The 20902-nt window shown below is 44.6% G+C and overlaps 1 protein-coding gene across 2 annotated transcripts in view; it reads right to left on the bottom strand.

The window, feature by feature from the left end:
- Window positions 1–6303: 6303 nt before the first annotated feature.
- Window positions 6304–20902, bottom strand: part of FAF1 (Fas associated factor 1) — a 394833-nt gene continuing 380234 nt past the window's right edge. For both annotated transcript variants that reach the window (XM_074334706.2, XM_074334705.2), the window contains one exon: window positions 6304–6560. In XM_074334706.2, the coding sequence (XP_074190807.1) occupies window positions 6477–6560 (84 nt within the window). In that variant the 3' untranslated portion in view covers window positions 6304–6476. The remainder of the gene's footprint in view (window positions 6561–20902) is intronic.

Below are 20902 nucleotides of genomic sequence, written 5' to 3' on the forward strand. Positions count from 1 at the left end.
TGTTAGGAGCAGGCGCAGTGATTAGAAGAGGCCCCTAACTTGCCCTGGGGATTGCATGATGCTTCCTGGACGAGAAATAGTGGCGTGGAGTGGTCATAGCCTGAACTCTGGAGCCGAGCTGCCTGCGTTTGAATCCTGGCTCCTTGGTTTACTAGCTGTGTGACCTTGTGCACATTACCTAATCTCTGTGCCTCGGTTTGCTCACCAGTAAAGTGGGGATAGCAATAGTTCCTGCTTCAGAGTCGTCGTGTGGAGTAAATGAGTTAATACAAATAAAGCACTCAGTGCCTGGCATACAATAAACATGATGCAAATGTTCACTCTATTATTTAAAGCTATTTATCAAGCACCTACATGGTGCCAGGCCTGTGCTGAGGGACAAAACAACAATCAGACTGACACAGACCCTACCTTCACGGAGTTTATACCTTAGGCAAAACCTGACCCGAGTCTCAGAAGTACAAATTGCCTACGGAGAGTTTAAGAGCAGAGGGCAGAAGGAGGAACTCAGGGGCTGCTGACTCTTCGCAGGCAAGCAGAGCAGAAAAACTGTCGAGGAGAAAGAAGAGGACCTTTCAGAGAGGTGGTAGGAAAACTGCAGAAGTGCATCATCCTAGAAGGCCAGGGGAGGAGTGTGTGAGAATTGTTATTATACTGTCATTGGTGGGTTAGAAGTTACAGCTGCTGAGGAAGCTCAGGGAGGGGGGGCCTCATTGATGAGGGCTTTGGGCTGTTCCAGAATGGAAGCTCAGCATCTCCCCCTACAGCTGTGTGTCTCTGGGACAGTGACAATTTCTCCGAGCGCTCAATTTTCCTAATAGTGGTGACCTCACCGGGTAATTGTGAGGGTGCTGTGGGAGTACAGCGTGCATAAGCCGCTAGCATAGTCAGGACTCACCTAGTCCTCAACACCAATTCCTTTACTCTTTGTCTCTTCTCAGCAGCTCCAGTTGGTGTTGCTCCAGCTCCAATTACCTAACGGCTTCAGCGACCACTGGGTACATGGCTGCTGTATGCCAGACCCTGGGCTGGCTTTGGAAATAAACAGATAATTATGATCTGGCCTCGGCCCTCACAGTGTTCCCCAATGAGCTGGATGTTAGAGATGGAAGTGACCAGCTTATTAGTGCATGGATAGCCCTTTCTTTGTTTAAATTCAGTTAATAAGTCCTCATTTACTGTGTGCTTACTATGTTCTAGTCATTTCGCTAGGCCTTGAGGATATGAAGTGACCCAAACCCTTTGGGGGGCTCACAGTCTAGGGGGTGGGGGGGAGGACATGTGAGCCAAGAGTTACAGAGTTCAGAGTGACCCAGTGCTATGAGAAGGGCAGCACAGGGCTGAACGTTCACAGCACAGGCACCTAACTTGTTTGGAGGACGTGGCAATGGTTGGGGAAACCATCTTGGAGGAAATGAAGTCTAAACTGAAAGTGAAGGATGGATGGGTAGTAAGAGTCTAGATGTGAAGGAAGAACACTCAGGGCAGAGGGAGTTGTGCACAAGGCCAGAGGTGATATTAATAGAAAGCTAATGCTTTCAGGAAATTTCAGGCAGCTCAGGACCTGTGGTGCTGGGCACATGGCTGGAGGTGCAGATGGGGAGGGAGGTAGGAGCCAGCTGACAGGAGTTGCAAATCCAAGCCAAGTGTGTGGATTTTATTTGAAGGGCAATGGGCCACCTTTGAAGGGACCGTTATGGGGTATATGAGGTAACGCACGTAATGCTCCCAGCACGGCACTGGGCGCATCCTGAGGTAACGCATGTAATGCTCCCAGCACGGCACTGGGCGCATCCTGAGGTAACGCACGTAATGCTCCCAGCACGGCACTGGGTGCATCCTGAGGTAACGCACGTAATGCTCCGAGCACGGCACTGGGCGCATCCTGAGGTAACGCACGTAATGCTCCCAGCACGGCACTGGGCGCATCCTGAGGTAACGCACGTAATGCTCCCAGCACGGCACTGGGCGCATCCTGAGGTAACGCACGTAATGCTCCCAGCACGGCACTGGGTGCATCCTGAGGTAACGCACGTAATGCTCCGAGCACGGCACTGGGCGCATCCTGAGGTAACGCACGTAACGCTCCCAGCACGGCACTGGGTGCATCCTGAGTGCTCAGCAAGTTAGTCCTCCTCCTTGCTCCTCCTCACGATGCCCCAGGCTTATCCGTATGGACAGACACCAGTAAAGGATGCTTTGTGAAGGGCTCTCTTGACCTTCCTGAAGGGCCCTAGACCAGTGCTCCTGGACTTCTTGTGTCCGCTTTTTTATCCCCCCATAAACTGCCACTTCTCACTGCTGTCGTCACCTATTCTCTTTTCCTTTTACAATCCTATATGAGTTTATAGACCAGTTAATAGCAGTTCTATCTGCTTTCATGTTAACTGTTAATGCATTTAATTTTCACAACACTATCAACCAGGTAGTTATTATCTCCATTTTATAGCAAAACAGCTGAGGCACAGGAAGGTGAAGTGACTTTCCATGGGCACACTAGTAAGTGGAGTGGCTTGGACCCAGGCAATACGGGTCCTCTAACCACACCTTAGATCATTATCTCCAAACTGTGGACCACAGCTACCAGACAGCGTACAGATTTAAGAGTATATAGACTGCAAACTGGAGAGCAAGCCTCTTTTGTTGGTATTTCCTTTCAGGCCAGACTTTCAAAATACAGCAGGGAGGAGCTGTCTGACCAGTTAGGGTCATTAAGGGTCATCTTGCAAAGCAGATTACTTGAGACAAGGGAGAAACACTAAATGCCGAGGGCAGTTCAAGGCGAAAAAGCCTAGTTGCTATATCTCACCCTCTTAGGGGGTTGCACTCTTTTAGGTAAAAATATGGCTTGATAAAAAGAATGGACATATTCAACTTCCCAAGTAGTCTGATGCTGTTTGCACGATGTAAATGTTGGCTCTTAATTTTCTGGCATCAATAGAGCCCACTGAGAATCTGATGAATACAGATTCCCCTTTCAGAAAAGTACACACTGAACTTTTCATACACAATCGTAGGGGATTCCAAGATCCATTCTTGGACATGAAATTTAGAGGTTCTTATGGAAGAAGAGCTGCGGATCTGAAAATCAGAGCCCAGGGCTTGAGTCCTGACACTTCTGCTGACATTCTGTGTGACATGAGGCAAGCCACTCCCCTCTGAGCCCCATGTGCAAAAATGGAACGACCATCTCAGCCCTGCTTCCCTCACTTCAGTGACTGTGATGATGAGTGTGCTACACTGCACAGTGCCACCTGAAAGTTATCAGGACACTGCAGTTCAGGGGGGTTACTCACCTTAAGGTCACACAGCTATGAAGTGGCAGAACCAAGGTTCAAACTGGAAGACACTGAAGTCTCTGGTGTGTGTGTGTGTGTGCACATGCATGCGTGCGTGCATGTGTGTGTGTGTGTGTGGTCTCCCTCCAAGAATTTTATAAAGGATCAAATGAGATAATAAACGAGAAACGGTCATGTAGACTGCAAAGCGCAACAGCTACATGAGTTACTCCTGGACTGAGCTTAGGATTCCATGTCACATCTACCTGTGGGATCCAGGACTGGGTGGACAAAGGGCTGACGGAAGTGTGCCCATCAGTGATATTGCCCATGGAGACAATTAAGACCCTCTCCCACATCCAAACGAACAACTTCTGTGCTTTCGGGGAAATCTGCCAGAGCTCTGCAACACCTTTAAAACCCATCCCGTGGACCAGTATACTCAGGTCAGCAGGTCTAAATTTGGGAGTAGCAATTTTAATGCAACTGCAAACTTATTTTATGTTTCTAAAGTCACCAAATAAAATTAATAAAAACCAAAATCCTATTCTTCTACATTAAAAAAGAAAGATTCTATAAAAAATGCTTTCATCCACCTCGGACTTTGGATGCTTACAATTCAGAGAACACGTGTGTCCCATAAAACTAGTGGTGCCAGAGCATCGCAACGTCACAAACCGGAACCCCCATCTCCACCCCCACAAACTGCAACTTATGAGAGGCAGACAGAAACTGGGAATACTTCCTTAAACCTTTAAACTAATGCTCCAAACACACAACTGATATTCTAAGAAACCAAACAGAGTGAGGTGGAGTGGGGGTGGGCATGACAGGAGCCCAGGAACTTCACTACAAACAGCTGGGCATACAACAGCCAGCTCATATGCTGATTGACTTACTGTGTCTGGAGGCTGGGGTGTCAAGTCCAAGGAAGCTTAAGGGTAAGAGGAAGAAAGAGCTGCAAAGAACATTGCTGTTTTCGTGGTGATAGCGAGTCACTTAATGTTTTCCTTGAAGCCTAGTCATTTTAATGTTGTGTTTGTAAGAAAAGGCACAAAACTGTTTTGGCCTCCTGTTCTGGAGCTCAGTAGATCAGAATGACATGAGTGAACAGTGAGAATTAGCTGAGGCCTTTCCCCACTAGGAAAGGATTTCATGGGACTGAGCAAGGAGAACCTTCCAAGACAGGGTTGAAAAAGGGTGTGTAAACTCCATACACATTCAAGTAGCATTTAATAACTTTTATGAAATTGGTTTCAGAGTAAAGTCTATATTATTGGAATACAGAAGTGAAGATGATAGGAGGGAACAATATGATGAAATCAAACCCAAATCAGATGGAACAGGTTAGACATGAAATGAGTTCCGAGTCCCAGCCCTCCACCCCCACCACCATCCTTGCTGCTGTTCCTGAGTATAGCCTGAGTTCAGGGCTGTAGCTTCTCCATGGCAATTACAGAACTAGGCCCACCTGGAAAAGGAGAGCTGGGCCCTAGTGCATCTGTAGCATTGGAAATGACTGTCTTGTGGGGCCACTAGGGTAAGAAGGTAGGAATGGAACTGGAGAGAAAGTACTCAGGTTGAACTCCGCCCACTGTGGGTCTCTTTCTTTCAGCCTCCGTGGAGAGACCTCTGGAGCCAGAGAAAGTCTGAACTTAGGCAGACACAACACTAGTCTGTTAGGAGCACACACATCTCTTTTAAGAGAGTATTCAGGAGAGATCCCTGTCGGAGTATCAGAGAGAAGACACAGATGCAATTTCCTGGCCAACACCCACTTCTGGGCAGAGGGAAAATGACCAGGCATATCTCAGGCTTTGGTTAGAATCTTCTGAGAATCCCCTGGCTTGGGCCGGGAAAAAACCCTACACTGAGATATTCTTTTAGATAAGTACAAAAATGTCAAATCAGGATCCCAACCCCTGGGATAGAGACCACTAATGACACAAAAACTGATATGGAGAAACATTCCAAGACTGAAAAGAAATCATTGGCAGTAAAGGTACAAACAGCGCTTCCATGAACTAAACTCCAAACCCCAAATCCACAGATTAACAAAAACCCACAATTACTCATCATCCCAAAATTATTATATATGGATTCAGGCACCACATGTCTTCTGAACTGAGCCCCCATGTTTGCTCTCTTAAATATATGAAGTCAGAATTTTCAGCCATAGAATGAGATCCCTTTTATTTTAGATGGGAGTCCAATATCTAATATTGAAACATAAAAAAAGAATGAAACAGTGGAGCAAATTCCTTGTAATAGCTGGTCTAAGAGTCCAAGGGGTGGCTGATCAGATTTTGGCAATAGACAAGGGGCTTGAAACACCAAGTGACAAGGTCCAAATTACTGATGGAGAAGAGAGAGAGGGAAGTAGGAGAGAATTATGTTCAGTGTACAGTGAAGGACCAGCAACCTGGGAGCTGGTATCCAGATCCCCAAGTCCTGGTACTGGTCCTTTTCACACTATCTCAACATTTACATCATGTGCTTAAACAGTTTCCCCTGCTGCAGTGGGACAGCAATACCTCCTACATGGAGCCAGGAGACCCAAGGTAGCAGCAGTAAATAAGTATCTTGCATATATGTCAAATGCAGTCCTCAAACACAACCTTACATCTTAGTAAAAGAGGTCAGAAAGTACCAACAAAAATGATATGCTTTTTTTCCTACAACAATGTTTAATCTCCATGCCAAGAAGTCCCATTTGATGCTTTTTCCTACTGCCTCTTAAAATTAGGTGACAAAGTAGAAATCCAGTTATGAAAATAAAAAGGCAGAGGTATATGAGCTCTGGCTCAATAAGACGTATCAAATATACAGTGTCCTGGTGTCATGGGGCAGACAAAACTATCCTAGACACTGTGGGGAGCAGATGGGTCCTGGAGAGGTAAAAACTCTACTTTGGGATCACTCACACGTGGACAGTGCGTCAGTCATTGAACGAGGGCTACGTGAGGGCATGAGAGGGAGGTGTACTTCTCTATAATGAGGGTGGGGAACATATACTCGTGGAAGGGACATTTTAAGTAGCTATGTTTATTATTACTTTTTTCCAGCAATCTTGCAAGAGGCAGAAGTGTGACACTGAATTGAGTGAGACGAGCGTGTAGGTGGGTTGGCAAAGAGCCCTTCTCTGGATGCAGGCCTCTGGCTTGTCAGGGAACAGCTGGTTCCACCGCTGGGCCGTGGTTACTCTTTTGCTTCAAGGAAAAGGGTTTCTTGAGGGAACAACTTTACCTCCAATAATGACTTATTTGGGTCCAGCTGGGTTATCTAAAAAGAAAGAAAGCACATATTCAAAAGACTGGAACAAGCACTGTTTTCTCTGCATGACATTCAGATCCCATCCATGCACACTGATTTTGAGACTACTATGTATGCACTGGCATGAGCATTTTCACAGCTGTTACCTTGTTTGATCCTCAGACTAACCCTGTGATGTACGTGTTATTATTCCCATTTTATAAGCGAGGGAACCAGGGCTCAGAGAGGTCAAGTCTCAGAGTTTAGTGGAAGAGCTAACATTTGACCTCGGAGCATAGGTTTAGGAGACCGGATGTCTTCCTGGGCAGGTGGAGTTCCCTGCCTCCTATGCAGCTCAGCTTGGCCAACAGAACAGGAGGCCCTTAGGAAAGGGTACATAATTCAACTGACTGGCATTGGGGACCTCTCCTTGGTTGGCTCCTGACAGAAGGGAGGGCCTTTTCTACTTGGAGGGATAAGACCTAAGCCTTTGGGGCTCCTGTTTGGGGCTCATCTCCTGTTAAACTTACCTGTAATAAACTGTAGAACGCCCACTCCACCATGCCCAAAGGTGACTATCTCCTCCGCCAAGGACAGGCTCCCTAGGGCGGTATATTACAATCTCCTTGTCAGGGGAGGGGCATGGATATTTAGTTTGAAAAAATGAGTCAATGCTATAACATGACATTATATTTTAGAAATAAAAAAACCCAAACCATTATTTTGTAATATGAACTATAGAGAGTAAAGCTGGATAAAATCTTGGCTCAGCTGGGATATGCTAATCATACAGGGATCCTAAATTAGGTTTTATGCCCTGCTGGGCCAGGGGCAGGGATGGGATGTGGACATTTTCTGAATCTGAGACTGAGAAAAGGAAACAAAAATTTCCTGTTTAACAAATGGGATCATGAATTTTACAATGTTGAGAAATACTGGTTTAGTGGAAAGGACAATGGGTTTTGGGACTAGAAAGATTCTGGTTTAAATCACAGCTGTGTTGGCTATTAGCTTTGTGGCTTTGGAGTTAGTGTCAGTCTTGCAGGACTGAGGTGAGGATTAAATGATAAAAAAATATATAATAAGCACAGTGTCTGGCACAGAGCAGGTATTCCATGACGGCTGCCGGGTGTGTGAGCAACGGTAAGGAGGGGTGAACACACAGCTCAATGGGCAGCTCTGAGAGTGCATGACGGGAGGCTGGGCGGTGCTCTGTGAGGTACAGGAGCCCTGGGCCCGTGGGCAGAGAACACAGCACCCAAGGCACGTGACCTTGTCCGCTGCTCACCTCAAGCCACACCTAATGAAATGGCTCTGCTGTCTTCTGCTAGCCGACAGGGATGGGGACACCCTGGGGGACCGGGTGTCATAGGCAGGCTGGTGAGCTAAAGGAGGAACACTCTTCGACTGTATCCACATGGAAACCTGGTATGCCCAGGAGGGTCATTAAGGAGACACATCCGCCTCCAGAATCCTCTCTACTTATAAGGAACCCGGAGTAAAGCTGCTCTACTGGTATCTCTTGGGCTCTGGGCAGATGGGCAGGCAAGGCGGTGGGGAGGGCCCAGCCTGCTGTCTGTCTTTCAATGCACTGGGGGGCAAGCTGCTGGCAAATGTTTACCTACTTCCCCAATTAATGTACAACACTGCGCTGGCTTCTGTCAACAAACAGAGCTATGCTGCCTCTGCTTCTGACTCATTGGCATTTTCTGCCCAGCTGCTTCCGCTATTGTTCTTAATTAACATGCCAGAGCTTTTCCGGCATCTTCTACTTTGTTATTTGTGGTTTGTAAATATGCTGTTTGCTGGGAGAAACCATAATCATAATAGTGCCAGAGCTGTGCATACTGGCAGAAACAGACGCTGGGAAGCAACGAGGCTGAGAGGCTGGAGCACTGGGCCCCTGGTGAACCCTGCCTGAACAGTCAACACGCGAGGTCAGAGGTTCAGAAAACACACCTCGTTTTCACATGAGAAAACTACAGCCAAGAAAAGTTAAGTGATTTTTCCCTGTCACTTTAAGTGGGAGAGCTGGGACATGAAACTAAAATTTCTTGAACATCTGTTACATGCCAGGCACTTTAAATGTTATTCCAGTTAATCCTTAGAACAACTATGCAGGGTAGGTGGAGATGATAAAAACTGAGGCTCAAAGTGGTTGCCACACGGATAGTAAGGGTCTGTCTATACAGCATACTGGTTAAAAAGAGTGATGCGAACTTAGATTCAAATCTCAGCTCTGCCACTATGTATATGACCTTGAAGAAGTTATACAACCAGAGAGCCTCAGTCTTCCCACCTGTAAGATAGGAATAATCAGTTTCCCCTTTACAGATTGCTGTGATGGATAAATGGAATAATGCTGGTGAAGCTCTGATGCCCAAGCCAGTAAGTGTTCAGTCTGTGGTAGCTGCTACTGGCTGGAGTGTTGCTTTGGGTCAGGGCCCTGGTCTGTTTAGCCTCAAAGCTGGAGCTCTTTCCCCAAAGCCTCCTAGAGCCCAGGTCTGTACCAGGCTGCCTTTCTTATTTCCATCCCGAAGCCCAGCAGAAGTGCTCCCTTTTCCCGGACAGGATAATGCCTCAATATCTGGAGACCCCCTTTTATAGCTTCAGTGGGCTGTGCCACCAATGGACTGCTTCACAGCAAACATGGCTGTGTTGGGGCTGCTCTGTCTGGTGCCCCAAGTCATAAGCAATTTTTTTCTCTGAAGGTCATTTCAGACAGGTATTTCCAAGTGAACAAGGACAACCTCTGTTTCCATTCCCATTTGCCTGGCGTGGACAGAGACTGTGGGGAGCCTAGGGGGACCCTGCTTCTCCCCAGCAAGATAGTGGCCAGACTGTGAAACCATCCTACAGCCCTCTGGGCCCCATTCAAGCAGGATGTGGAGCATGCCAGGAGGACCTCCTGGGGGAGGAGCCTAAAACCATGTTCTCTGAGAAACAGCTCAGGGGTGGGAGACGTCGCCCTGGAGAAAGGGCACAGAGAAGTGGCAGTGACAGGGGCAGGGACTGGGCTGTGCCAGCACTCTCAGTATTTGAAGGACTGACCAGCAGACAGAGCAGACAGGTTCCGGGCAGCTCCAGTGTGTCGAGCTGGGATTAGTGAGGCAAAATGGCAAAGAAGCAGAACTCAGCTGTTCAGGAAGAAGTTTTTAATGGAGAAGCAGCTGCTGGTGTGGCTACTACAGCTTCTTTCTTTTACCTTCCCTGTCCCCCATCTTCTGTTTTTTATTTTCTTCTTGATAAACTCCCATTTACGGAGTGCCTACCATGTAGCTGGAACCCTGTTAAGTACCTGAACTAGGCCCCAAACACCTGGTTAAGTAGGCATTATTTGCCATTTCACAGTCGAAGACACCATGGATTATCTTGCCCAAGGTTGCAGACAGAACAAAGTTTCAAACTCAAGTCTGCCTGACTCCAAAGCTCAAGACAACCAGAATGCTTCTGGCTAACATGTCCACAGATCACCCCAGGGAAAAGGAGGGGGTGGGGAAGGTAGAGGTAAGTGCGCTCTCTAGTGTCCCTGGAAGCATTCAAACAGAGGCTTATTTGAAGAACAAAGTGATGGTGATAATAATGCCTAACATGTATTGAGCAGTTACTTTATACCAGGCATATTCCAAGCACTTTACATTAAAAAAATAACTTAATTTTCATAATAACCCTCTGAGGTGAGTTATCTGAAATAGGTACAATCATTTTTCCCATTTTGCAGATGAGCAAACTGAGCCACGGGGCAGATTAAGTAATTTGCCCATGGTCTCAAAGCTGTTAAGGGCAGAGCCTGAATAAATCAATCTAGCTTTGGAGTCCATATGTCTAACAACTAGAGTACAGTGCCAGAGGTATTGCGAAGAACTGGATCCACATAGAGAAAGAAGGTGGAGGAGAGGACCCTGAGGTTGTTTCTAACCAAGCTTCGGATATAAGATCTTCACTTTAAGAATGGCAAAAGGTCAAGGGTCATGAAAAAAATCTTGAAATGTTTATAAAATACGAATACAAGAACCCAATCTGAGCTTGTGTTCTGCCATTTACTTGGGACTTTACTGAATTATTGACTCTCTGAATCAACAGGGAAACCCACTGGGGAAGGGGAAGTATTCTTAGATAAGAGGTATGGCCTGACTTTGTCTACGTTAGAAAAGGAAAGTCAACCATCTTGACATTTTATTCATTATACATAGGAAACTTGAATGGATATATTTTTCTCACTAAATTAATAATAGTCAAAGCCCTTCATTTCACAGGTGGGCAGCCTGAGCCTCAGAGAGGTGAGGTGCCTTGGCCTACGTTACACATCTGAGAGGTGCAGATGCAGTACTCTGTCCAGAGTTTCTGACTTCTATTTTGGGATTCTTTCTAGCCACGCCATTCTGCTTCTCAGTTCTTTTTTTCTTTTTTTTTTTTTTTTTTTAAAATACATGAACGCAAACATAATACTACTAGGCTGGGAGTTACTCGAGGGCAGGAGCTGAGTAATATTAAAAATAACAGCAGCAGCAATATATGCATAATACTTTATAGTTTGCAAGATACTTACATAAACATTAACTCACAATCATGTAGGGTCAGTATTATTATCAGTCCTTTTAATTTTATTTATTTTGCTAAGGCAATGCTTTTATTTTGCAGTTGAATAAAGGAAAGTCTGTATCTAATATTTTCATTTAGAAACAACGCTAGGTTCAACAAACGGTGCTGAAGCAACTGAACATCCACATGTAAATGAATGAATCTAGAAGCAGACCTTACATCCTTCACAAAAATTAACTCAAAATGGATCACAGATTTAAATGTAAAACACAAAACTATAAGATTCCTAGAACATAGGAGAAATCTAAATGACCTTGGATATGGTGACGACTTTTTAGATACAACACCAAAGGCACAATCCATGAAAGAAATAATTGATAAGCTGGACTTCATTAAAATTAAAAACTTCTGCTCTGCAAAAGACACTGTCAAGAGAATAAGAAGACAAGCCACAGACTCTGGGAAAATATTTGCAAAAGACACATCTGATACAGAACTATTATCTTAATATACAAAGAACACTTAAAACTCAAGAATAAGAAGACAAACAACCCAATTAAAAAGTGGGCCAAAGGCTTTAACTGACACCTCACCAAAGAAGACATACAGATGCAAGTAAGCATATGGAAAGATTCTCCACATCATATGGGGAAACGCAAATTAAAACTGAGCTACCCCTATACACCTATTAGAATGGCCAAACCCCAGAACACTGACACCACCAAATGCTGGCGAGGATGTGGAGCAAGGGGAACTTTCATTTACTGCTGGTGGGAATGCAGAATGGTACAGCCACTTTTGGAAGACAGTTTGGTGGTTTCTTAAAAAACTTACCATATGATCCAGAAATCATGCTCTTTGGTATTTACCCAAAGGAGTTGAAAACTTATACCTACACGAACACCTGTACATGGCTGTTTATAGAAGCTTTTTTAGTAATAGCCTAAACTTGGAAGCAACCAAGGTGTCCTTCAGTAGGTGAATGGATAAATAAACTGTGCTACAACTAGATAATGGAATATTAGTCAGTGCTAACAAGAAATGAGTTATCAAGCCAAGAAAAGACATGGAACAATCTTAAATGCTATTACGAGAGAAAGAAAGCCAATCTGAAAAGGCTAGATACTGTATGATTCCAACTATTTGATGTTCTGGAAAAGCCAAAACTATGGACACTGTAAAAAAAATCACTAGTTGCCAGGTGTTTGGAATGGGGAGGGATAAACAGGCAGCCGTACAGAGGATATTTTTGGGCAGTGAAAATCCTCTGTGTGGTATTATAATGACAGACATACATCATTATACATTTGTCAAAACCCAAAGAACGTACAAGACCAAGAGTGAACCCTAATGTAAACTATGATTATGATGTCATTGTAGGTTCACCGACTGTAGAAAAAGTACCACTCTGGTGTGGGATATGGATAATGGGGGAGGCTGTGCATGTGTGGGACAGAGCTTATATGGGAACTTTCTGTACTTTCTGCTTAATTTTGCTGTGTAACTAAAACTGCTCTGAAAGAATAAAAGCTTCTAAAAAACATCCTAGGTTGGATTTTTTTTCAGATTCCTAATGGGGGAAATGCCCTACAGTCGTACTTGGAAATTATGCTTTGGGAATCAGCCCTACTCTGTAGATGAGGAAACGAGACCCAGAGATTGGGTTTGCCTGTGATCATACAGCATAACTGGTACAGGCAGAATGAGAACCCAAGCCTTCTGACTTGTTTCCCCGTCATTCCCTTTGTAACTCCCCCAACTCCTACAAGTGGCTTAATGGGGTTCTCTCTGCCTTTATAAGTTACAGCCTTCGGGTTCAGTGTGGGGAACTGGGAAGCAATAAACCACCAATGCTTCCCAAAACATATTCTTGCGTTTAGAGTAAAATCTGCATCTCAGAAAGTTCCAGCACCTTCAAGGGGAGAAATGCTCTGTTCTCACATTTTCTCGTGTATTTGCCTGCTCCCCTCTGGGGACCAACACAATCACTTTCTAGACGGTATGCTAGCAGTCCTGTCAGCAGAGGAAGTCCTGAATAGCCTGGCAGGAGCAACCCTTTGCCACACTGGCAGAACATTTATAAGCCTTTTGTAGCTCCCACAGTGAGCAAACACTAGAATTTCATCCACACCCATTCCTCCCCTGGCCCCAACTCCATGTGAAAGGCAAATAGACCCCATTGTCTACATCAGATACAGACACACCACCATAAACTTCCCCTTCAGTTATGGACCACCTCTTCTGCAAACCCTCACTCACCTTTCAGCCCTCAGCAGGCTCTCCCTCCTCCATGTTCTCTGTACTGACTGTCAGGGCTGGACACGATCTCATGATGGCAGGATTTAAAGGGCCAGAATGTATGGGTTCCAGTACTGGCTCTAGTGGTGCAACTTTAGACAATTCACTCTTCTTCTCTGAGCTTTAATTTTTGCATTTAAGAGGTGTGCATATACGGGGGGGGGGGGGGGGGGGAGGAGGGGAGTGATTCAATAGTCAACTGGGCTGCAGTTGGGCTTAGAAACAGAAACACTTGGGTTCAAATTCAAGCTCTTAGTCATGTCAGTAAGATGCTTAGGGTTCCAATTTCCTTCTCCATTGGGTGAAAGAGTTGTCGCAGGGGTTAAATAGCCATCCCAGAGACTGACACATGACAGCTATTATGATTCAGTGCCTTCTTTGTGTATAGTAGATGTCACCTGCACAGTGTGAGCTCCCCAATGGTTGGAATGGTCCGAGTGTGATCTAGGGAGGGAGACTTGGGTTGGATTCCCACTGCTATAACCTGCTACCTGATGACCACGGGTAAGTTAACTTCCTGGTTCACTGTTTATTTATAAAATCAAGACTTTCTTTGCCATTCAGAGTTGTTGTGAGGACTCAATATGATAAAACTTATAACCCATGAAGCATTTATTTCACACTCATGCTTCCATATGGAGGGACTCTTGGATGCTCTCTCTGTCTCACACAGACTGGTGAGGAGAGACCCATCAGCTCGGTGAGTGTGGGAGAAGAATCTGAGCTCAGCCCTTTCCTTTCCCTTTTCTGGAGCCAACCTGCCTTCCTGTTACAAGATACAAAGGGCCTTCAGAGTCCAGCTGTGCCAAGGACTGGGTGGGAAAGTCTCTAATTTAGGGGCACAAAATATATCAGCGAGACCCTTGGCTGCAGTTCCCAAACCACAATCTTTGATAAACCTTTTCAGTAACAAAGGCAATATTTTTATCCCCACCTCAGTCCTGTGTCTATCTGTCAATTGGTCTTATGTCTTTCAATTACTCTTGAACTAGTTAGGTAAAAAGGTGATTATTTCATGTTCCTTAAAACCCCAAATACCCCCATAGCAGAAAGCAAGTGTTTAACAATTATGATTTGACGTAACTTGATACCAGGGTCACAGCTCTTTTTTCTCAAAGTCTATTTGGCCTTGATTAGAAGATGAGAAAGTCACTCATAAGTCAATTCTAAAATACATTTCCCATCTATAACATAAAGCTACACCAAAGAGATAAAAAATGATTAAAGGACTTTCCCAAGATTATATAGTTAGGAAAGCTAAGGGAAGAATTTGCAGCCAGCATTGGCTTTTGTTGCCTCTTAACCTCTGATCCTACTTCTAAACAGGGGACAGTTAATGGGACTAGCTGGCTTTCCCTTGGGCATAAAGAAAGCAGGCACTCTGTAGATGTGTCTTGGTGGGGCTCATTGTGGTATGGGCTTTGTTGTTCCCCACAGGCTATCTTTTGTTACTGTCACCTTGGTTCTAATTGCTAATTGCCCATTTTCTTTAAACACCTTTTGATGAGCTGGGAATCCCTAAAGAGGGCAGTTATACCCACAAACTATCAGAGGGAGAACTTAAGAGCTGATCTGCTGGTCATGTGCTGATGAGGGTGTGAAAAAGCTTTTGTAACTGTAAAGTCTTTGCAAACATAAGGGATATATATATATATATATATATATATATATATATATATATATATATTCATGGGATGTGAAGTACAGCATAGGGAATATAATCAATAGTATTGTAACAGCTATATATGATGTAAGAGGGTAGTAGACGGGGGGGTCATTTTGTTAGGGGTGTAAATGTCTAATCACTATGTTGTTTCGTACAGCTGATATAATAATAAAACTAATATAATATAATAATAAAATATAATAAAAGAACATAAGGGATTACTAATTGTTATCACCATCACCATCATCATCCACAACCCCAGCTGTAGCTCCCAGAAACTTTTCCTCTACATTTGCTACAGGTGATAATGCAACCCCAAAAGAAACCTCCATTGTGGAGGGGTCCACTAAGGGACTACTCTGTAACTTATTTCCAATCAAGCCTCCTGTGTAGTTTCTGGACCAATGTCTCACTGAACCACAGGAAAGAAGTGGCACTGGGTGAGGGTTTCCAGAAAGCAGTGACAGATGCTGCATTATTAAACTGTGGTAGAGCAATGGGTTCCAGAGAATGAGGCTGGGTAGGCTTCTGCGACTGCAGAAACATCGGGTGCCTACAAGACATTTTCTTTCCTTGACTTTTTTTTTTTTTCGGTTGGGGTGAGAATATGGGAGAATGGATAAAAAGTTAAAAGAAAAACAAAGGAGAGAAGACTAAGGCGACAAAGGGATAGAAATTGTGTCTTGCAGGCTGCCCTATCTGTTCTTTGTTCTATCACATTATAATGATTAGAACAACCATGTTAACATTCATTGGGAGCTTATTAGGTACTAACTGTTCTGAGTGCTTTATGAGCACTACACAACCCTACGAAGGAGGCACTATTACCTCCGCTTTAAAAATGGGGAAATAGAAGCTCAAAGAGATTATATAACCTGAGTAAGATTGCACAGGCAGGAAGTGGCAGAGCAAAGATTTAAAACTAGATCTGGCTCCAAAGTCTGTGTTCTTAACCATGACACTAGATAATTTTAGTATTGTAGTCACACACTGGACTATTTATTCTAAGTCTCTTGCTGGAAAGGACTGCCCCCTTCATGTAACTGAAGTACATTCATCCCCATAACACAGTATATTACCTCAGGCATTTGGGCAAATTTCACTCAACTAGTTCCTCGATTATGACAGACCTGGTGACTTTAAGAGCTGCAGGGGTCTTTAGAGGTCATCTCTGTAACAGATGGGGACCGAAAAGCCCAGTGAGTGAAAAGAATTTATTCAAGGTTACTGAGCATACACGGCAGATCTGGGATCAGATCTGGATCCTTCACTCTCAGCTCGTGCCTTTATGCGGCCAGTTTAATCAGCACACCAAGTCTAAAGTGGCACAGTGTCAGGGAGACTCTCAACACCAAACCCCAAAGGAAAGATGTGACCCTTTCCTTGCATGGGTACCCATGGTGGTGGCTTTGGTGACTATACTATTAAACAACAGTTAGTGGGGACAGCCCAGAGGGAATAGAGGGGGTGGAGGCAGGAAGGGAACACAGGAAAAGATCCAAGTCTGCAGAGTGAACATAATAAGCATAAAAAGAATACAAAAAGCGTAAAAAGAATGAGAACAGTCATGTCTCCTCATCCTGGGAAGTCTGTTCCAAAGAGTCATCCCTCTTGGGCTCGGGAAGACACGATTTGAATAAAAGAAGTTCTGCTGTGCAGAGTTGTTTGCAAGCTCACTTTTCCCTGAAAGCGTAATAGACAGGATATAGGCAAATTCATAAATGAGGATTCCGCAGTGAGGCAAGATGCTGGTCCCCTCATCCCTGGGGGCAGCCAGTATTTTCAGGCTGAGATGTCTCTGAACCTGAGCAATCTCGCATGGTTACCCCACAAGGCACACAAACATCTATCTTCAATGTGGGCAGTGATGTGAAAAGGGCTGGGAAGCACCAATACAGAGGACGTGTCTCACTTTCAGGGGCTGATGTCACGGAAGGCTGTCAAGTCCTCGTTTAAAAGGTTCCTACGGTGCCTCTGACAAAAGACTGGCTCACAACACCAACCACTGCACTTGGAAAGAAACCTGCTGACTGCTTAGATTCAGAACTGTTAAACTTCAGCTTGCAAACCTGAGAAACCCCGATTATTGTACGCCTAGAGCTTCACCACCAGGCATGGGTTAAGTGCTCATTAGGGAGGCAGCAGAAGGAGCACTGGTGGGTTCGAATCCTAGTTCTGCATGTATGCTCTTGAGCAAGTCATTTCACCTCCAGAAGACCCAGATTCCTCATCTGTAAGCTGGAGACAACATCACCCAACACCTAACAGGCTCTAACAGACCATTTCTCTCTGGCTCTCTCCTTCATACTGCCATTCGAGAGAGACTCGAACAAAATATCTGATCCTGTCTCTTTCCTACTTAAAATTCTTACATGGTTCCTTAGGGCAACAGAACAGGCCCCTTTTGCTTTTGCCTCCTTTTCCCAATTTGTAAATGGGTGGTGTTTTTGGCAAGGCTCATAGCATGCCTATAATGGAAGACAAAGCCGAAAAGACAGTGTGGAGATAGATCATGAACGGCTCGAATGTCTTATTAGGTTTAAACTTCTGAAAGAAACTTTTGTCCCTGGCTTCAGAGAGATCTGGAGTGGCATGCTCGATGTGCTCTTCAGGCAGAGTGGCTAGGGAGAAAGTGAGCATTTTGAATGCATTTTAATACTCACGCAGGACCATGGAGCTGGTGCGTGTGTAACTCTGCACGCAAACACCACTCAAGAGCTGGAGCTTTGAACAGGAGTTGAAAGAGTTGAGTCCCTAACGACATACAAAAGACTTGCCGGTGTGATTTATTCTGATGTATTTACTTATCCAATTACCAAAACAGCAGGAGATCATTAAATTTTCTAGTTACCAGATGCAGCACGTTCAATATCTTAAATGTTACCAAGGCTCTCTCTGAGCTATTTTGATATTACATTTCATCTGCCTAAAAGCTTATGAAACTGGAAGACAAGAATCATGAACAGAGCAGTTGTTTTCTGTTCAGAAGGCTGGTCCAGCAGGCACCTGTGCAATACCAAACCTATACCAGAAACTCCCAAACTCTCGCCTGGATTGAAGGAAAAGTACTCGGAGGAGAAACAAAAGTATTTAGGAGAGAAGATGCTAAGGAAGTGGTACTTGAAGGTGGCTGGAGATACGCATTCCACCGGCCAGACTTCTTCATGCTCATTTCCTATCAGTTCAGACCCCACGCGCACAGAGGGTCCCGGCTCAGAATAGAGGAGGAGAGAAGGGAACAGGCACCTCTGGGGGACCTGGCTCCTCACCCTGGCTTACTGCTTCTGTGTCAGCTTGGACAAGTCGCTTTTGAGCAACTTAAAGACAGAGTGGTGTTTCCTGTTTCTATATTTCCAGCTTCCAGCAAAGAACCTGCTGCATTATGTGCTCTTAATAAATGCTTGTTGGATGATCAAACCAGAGAATGCACATTATGGAGCAGTGAAAAATATACAGCAAGCCTTTATTAACAACATTTTAAGAGTTAAGTGGCAAAGTAGATGTTTATTTTCTTTTGAAAAAAAAAAAAAAAGTTATATAAATGATACCTGGGCCTAAACTTTTTGAAGGGGTGGTCATGGCTGGGCCTCAACATTGTTTCTCTAAACACTATTCCCTCACAGACCTTATGCTCCAGTCAATTAGGGCAATTTGCTATTCCCTGAATATGTCTGGTGCTTTTCCTCCCTGAACCTTTGTCTTTGTAGTTACCCCTACTGGACCGTCCTTGTTGAAAACTTATATATTCTTCAAGGCTCAGCTCAAATGCTACTTCATCTACAAAACCAGGCCTAAGTGACAGAGCCTAAATGAATCTCTTATAACAGAGCTAATTGTAAGCGGCAGCTTCTCCCATTCACTGGGCCATGGGCTCCTGAAACACAGGGGCCATATGTTCACTGTGGTCTTTCCCTCACGTGCCTATTCCACTACCCTGAATGTAGTCAATCTACATTTCCTGCACTAATACCTTTGTTTCACCTCAGGATCCTCAGACAAGGTGACCACCAAGGTCTGCTGACAGACTCAAGGTCAATATAAACTGAAATGTAGGCACTGGCAGTGCCAAGCCTGTCCTTTGCAAAAACAGCACCCCTATACTTTGACCAGGCAAGGCAACCCCTTTCTGGGGGATCTAGCTCAAAGCATCAGCTAGTTTCACACTGACTTACCTGTCTGTTGTGCCTCTCAGGTTAGTTTGCAATTGTTTATCTGCGAGCCTGTCCTTCTGGTTCGGTTGAATTCTGAGGGCATGTCATGAAGTCTCACTGGCTATCTATGCCCAGGGCCTAGTATACTGTGGAAACAGTGTGAATTCGTAAATGTTTACTGAAAGACTGACCTATTGAATGACTGAATGGAGGCTCCTCACGCCTCACTAGCGCTTCCACCAATCCAAAGAGTGGGATTCAAGAGGAGCTCCAGCCCCAGACTTCTTCCTGCTGACTCATTCCTACAGCAGGCAGAGCCTGTCCGCGATACCATCTGCAGGTCATCCCAGCTGTCCCCCAGCTCTGGACGAGCCCTAGCCCTTGACTTAGTTCTGCAGCACAGACACAGGCATTGAAAATAAGTTTGCATCAGTTCCCCTTTCAGAAGGGACAGATTTTTCCCTACTTAAACTGCTGTTGGAATTGGCTAATTAGAAGGATTTAAAAAATCTTAATACTCTAAACAGAGAAAACTGGTTCTGAATTATTAAGCAACATTTTCAATGCATTTGAATAACCTTAAGTGACTTAGCTGCCACCTGATCCTAAGCTCTGGCTCAGATAAATAAATGAAATATTGTCAAAGCTCTGGCTTAGAGAAGCCTCCAGCTACAGCAAATAAAAGCTTAAGTCCCCATAAACTGCCTGGGACAGAGACATTCTCATATAAGAGGAGAAGGAGAAGATGATATGAAATAAAGTGAATAGACCAGGAAGCCAATGGTTTTGTTCTAGTTTTCAAAAGAGAGTTGTCAGTGGGTCAGGTATTTTCTATATCCAGGTCATTTAATCATAGAATCACATAGTAACAGAGCTGAAAGAAGATTTGGAAAGCACTTATTTTAATCTCTTTATATTTCAGATGAAGAAAAGACCCAGAGAAGTATGTATCTTGCTTGAGATCACACAACCAATGGCTGGAAGAATCAAAATCCTGCCCCAGGATGCCTGGCTCCCACCTTAGTTCCCTCCCCACTATATCATATTCCTCTGAGTATGCCCTGCTGGAGCTGTCAAAATGAGAAGCTGATAACTAAGTAACTAAGTGGCTATTACAAAATACCTGAAAAATTTAACCTGGGTGGGGGTTGGGGAGGCGGGGCTTCAAGATCTCAAATTCCAGACTCCATAGTTTTCCCCTCAGGCTTTGGAGTTTTCTACCATTACTATGGGGGAGATGGAGCGGGGAAGGTGGGAAACCAGGAATAAGAGAGGGTAGATGTCACTATAATGTGGGCCGTCTCTTGCCTGTCCTTGAGCTATGAGGATACCATGAGTTTCTGCCTGGTAAGATGGAAAATACAAAAACCAAACAAAGACAGTGAATGCATGAATAGGTAGGAATATATTTTTCTTCTCATTTACTTACTAAACAAATATTTCCTGAGTGTCTACTATGATGGCAGAAACATGCCAGGCCCTGGAATACAACAGTGAGCAGGTACTGTCTCTGCCCTGAAGGAGTGTAGAATCTAGGGCAGCATGCAGAGGAGAAATCGACCCATTGCAATTCGGAACAGTAAAGGGCTACAGCAGAGAAGAGGGCAGCAGGGGAGCACGAGAAGGTAAACACCTAACTCAGTCCTAGGGTGTCAATTAGCTCCATATTCTCTTTCCTCCTTGTCTCATTCTAATTTGCACAACTCTTTCCTACA

Source organism: Rhinolophus sinicus, chromosome 14 (genome assembly GCF_057876585.1).
Source record: "Rhinolophus sinicus isolate RSI-liver-muscle chromosome 14, RSI-T2T, whole genome shotgun sequence".
Classification (NCBI taxonomy): Eukaryota; Metazoa; Chordata; class Mammalia; order Chiroptera; family Rhinolophidae; genus Rhinolophus; species Rhinolophus sinicus.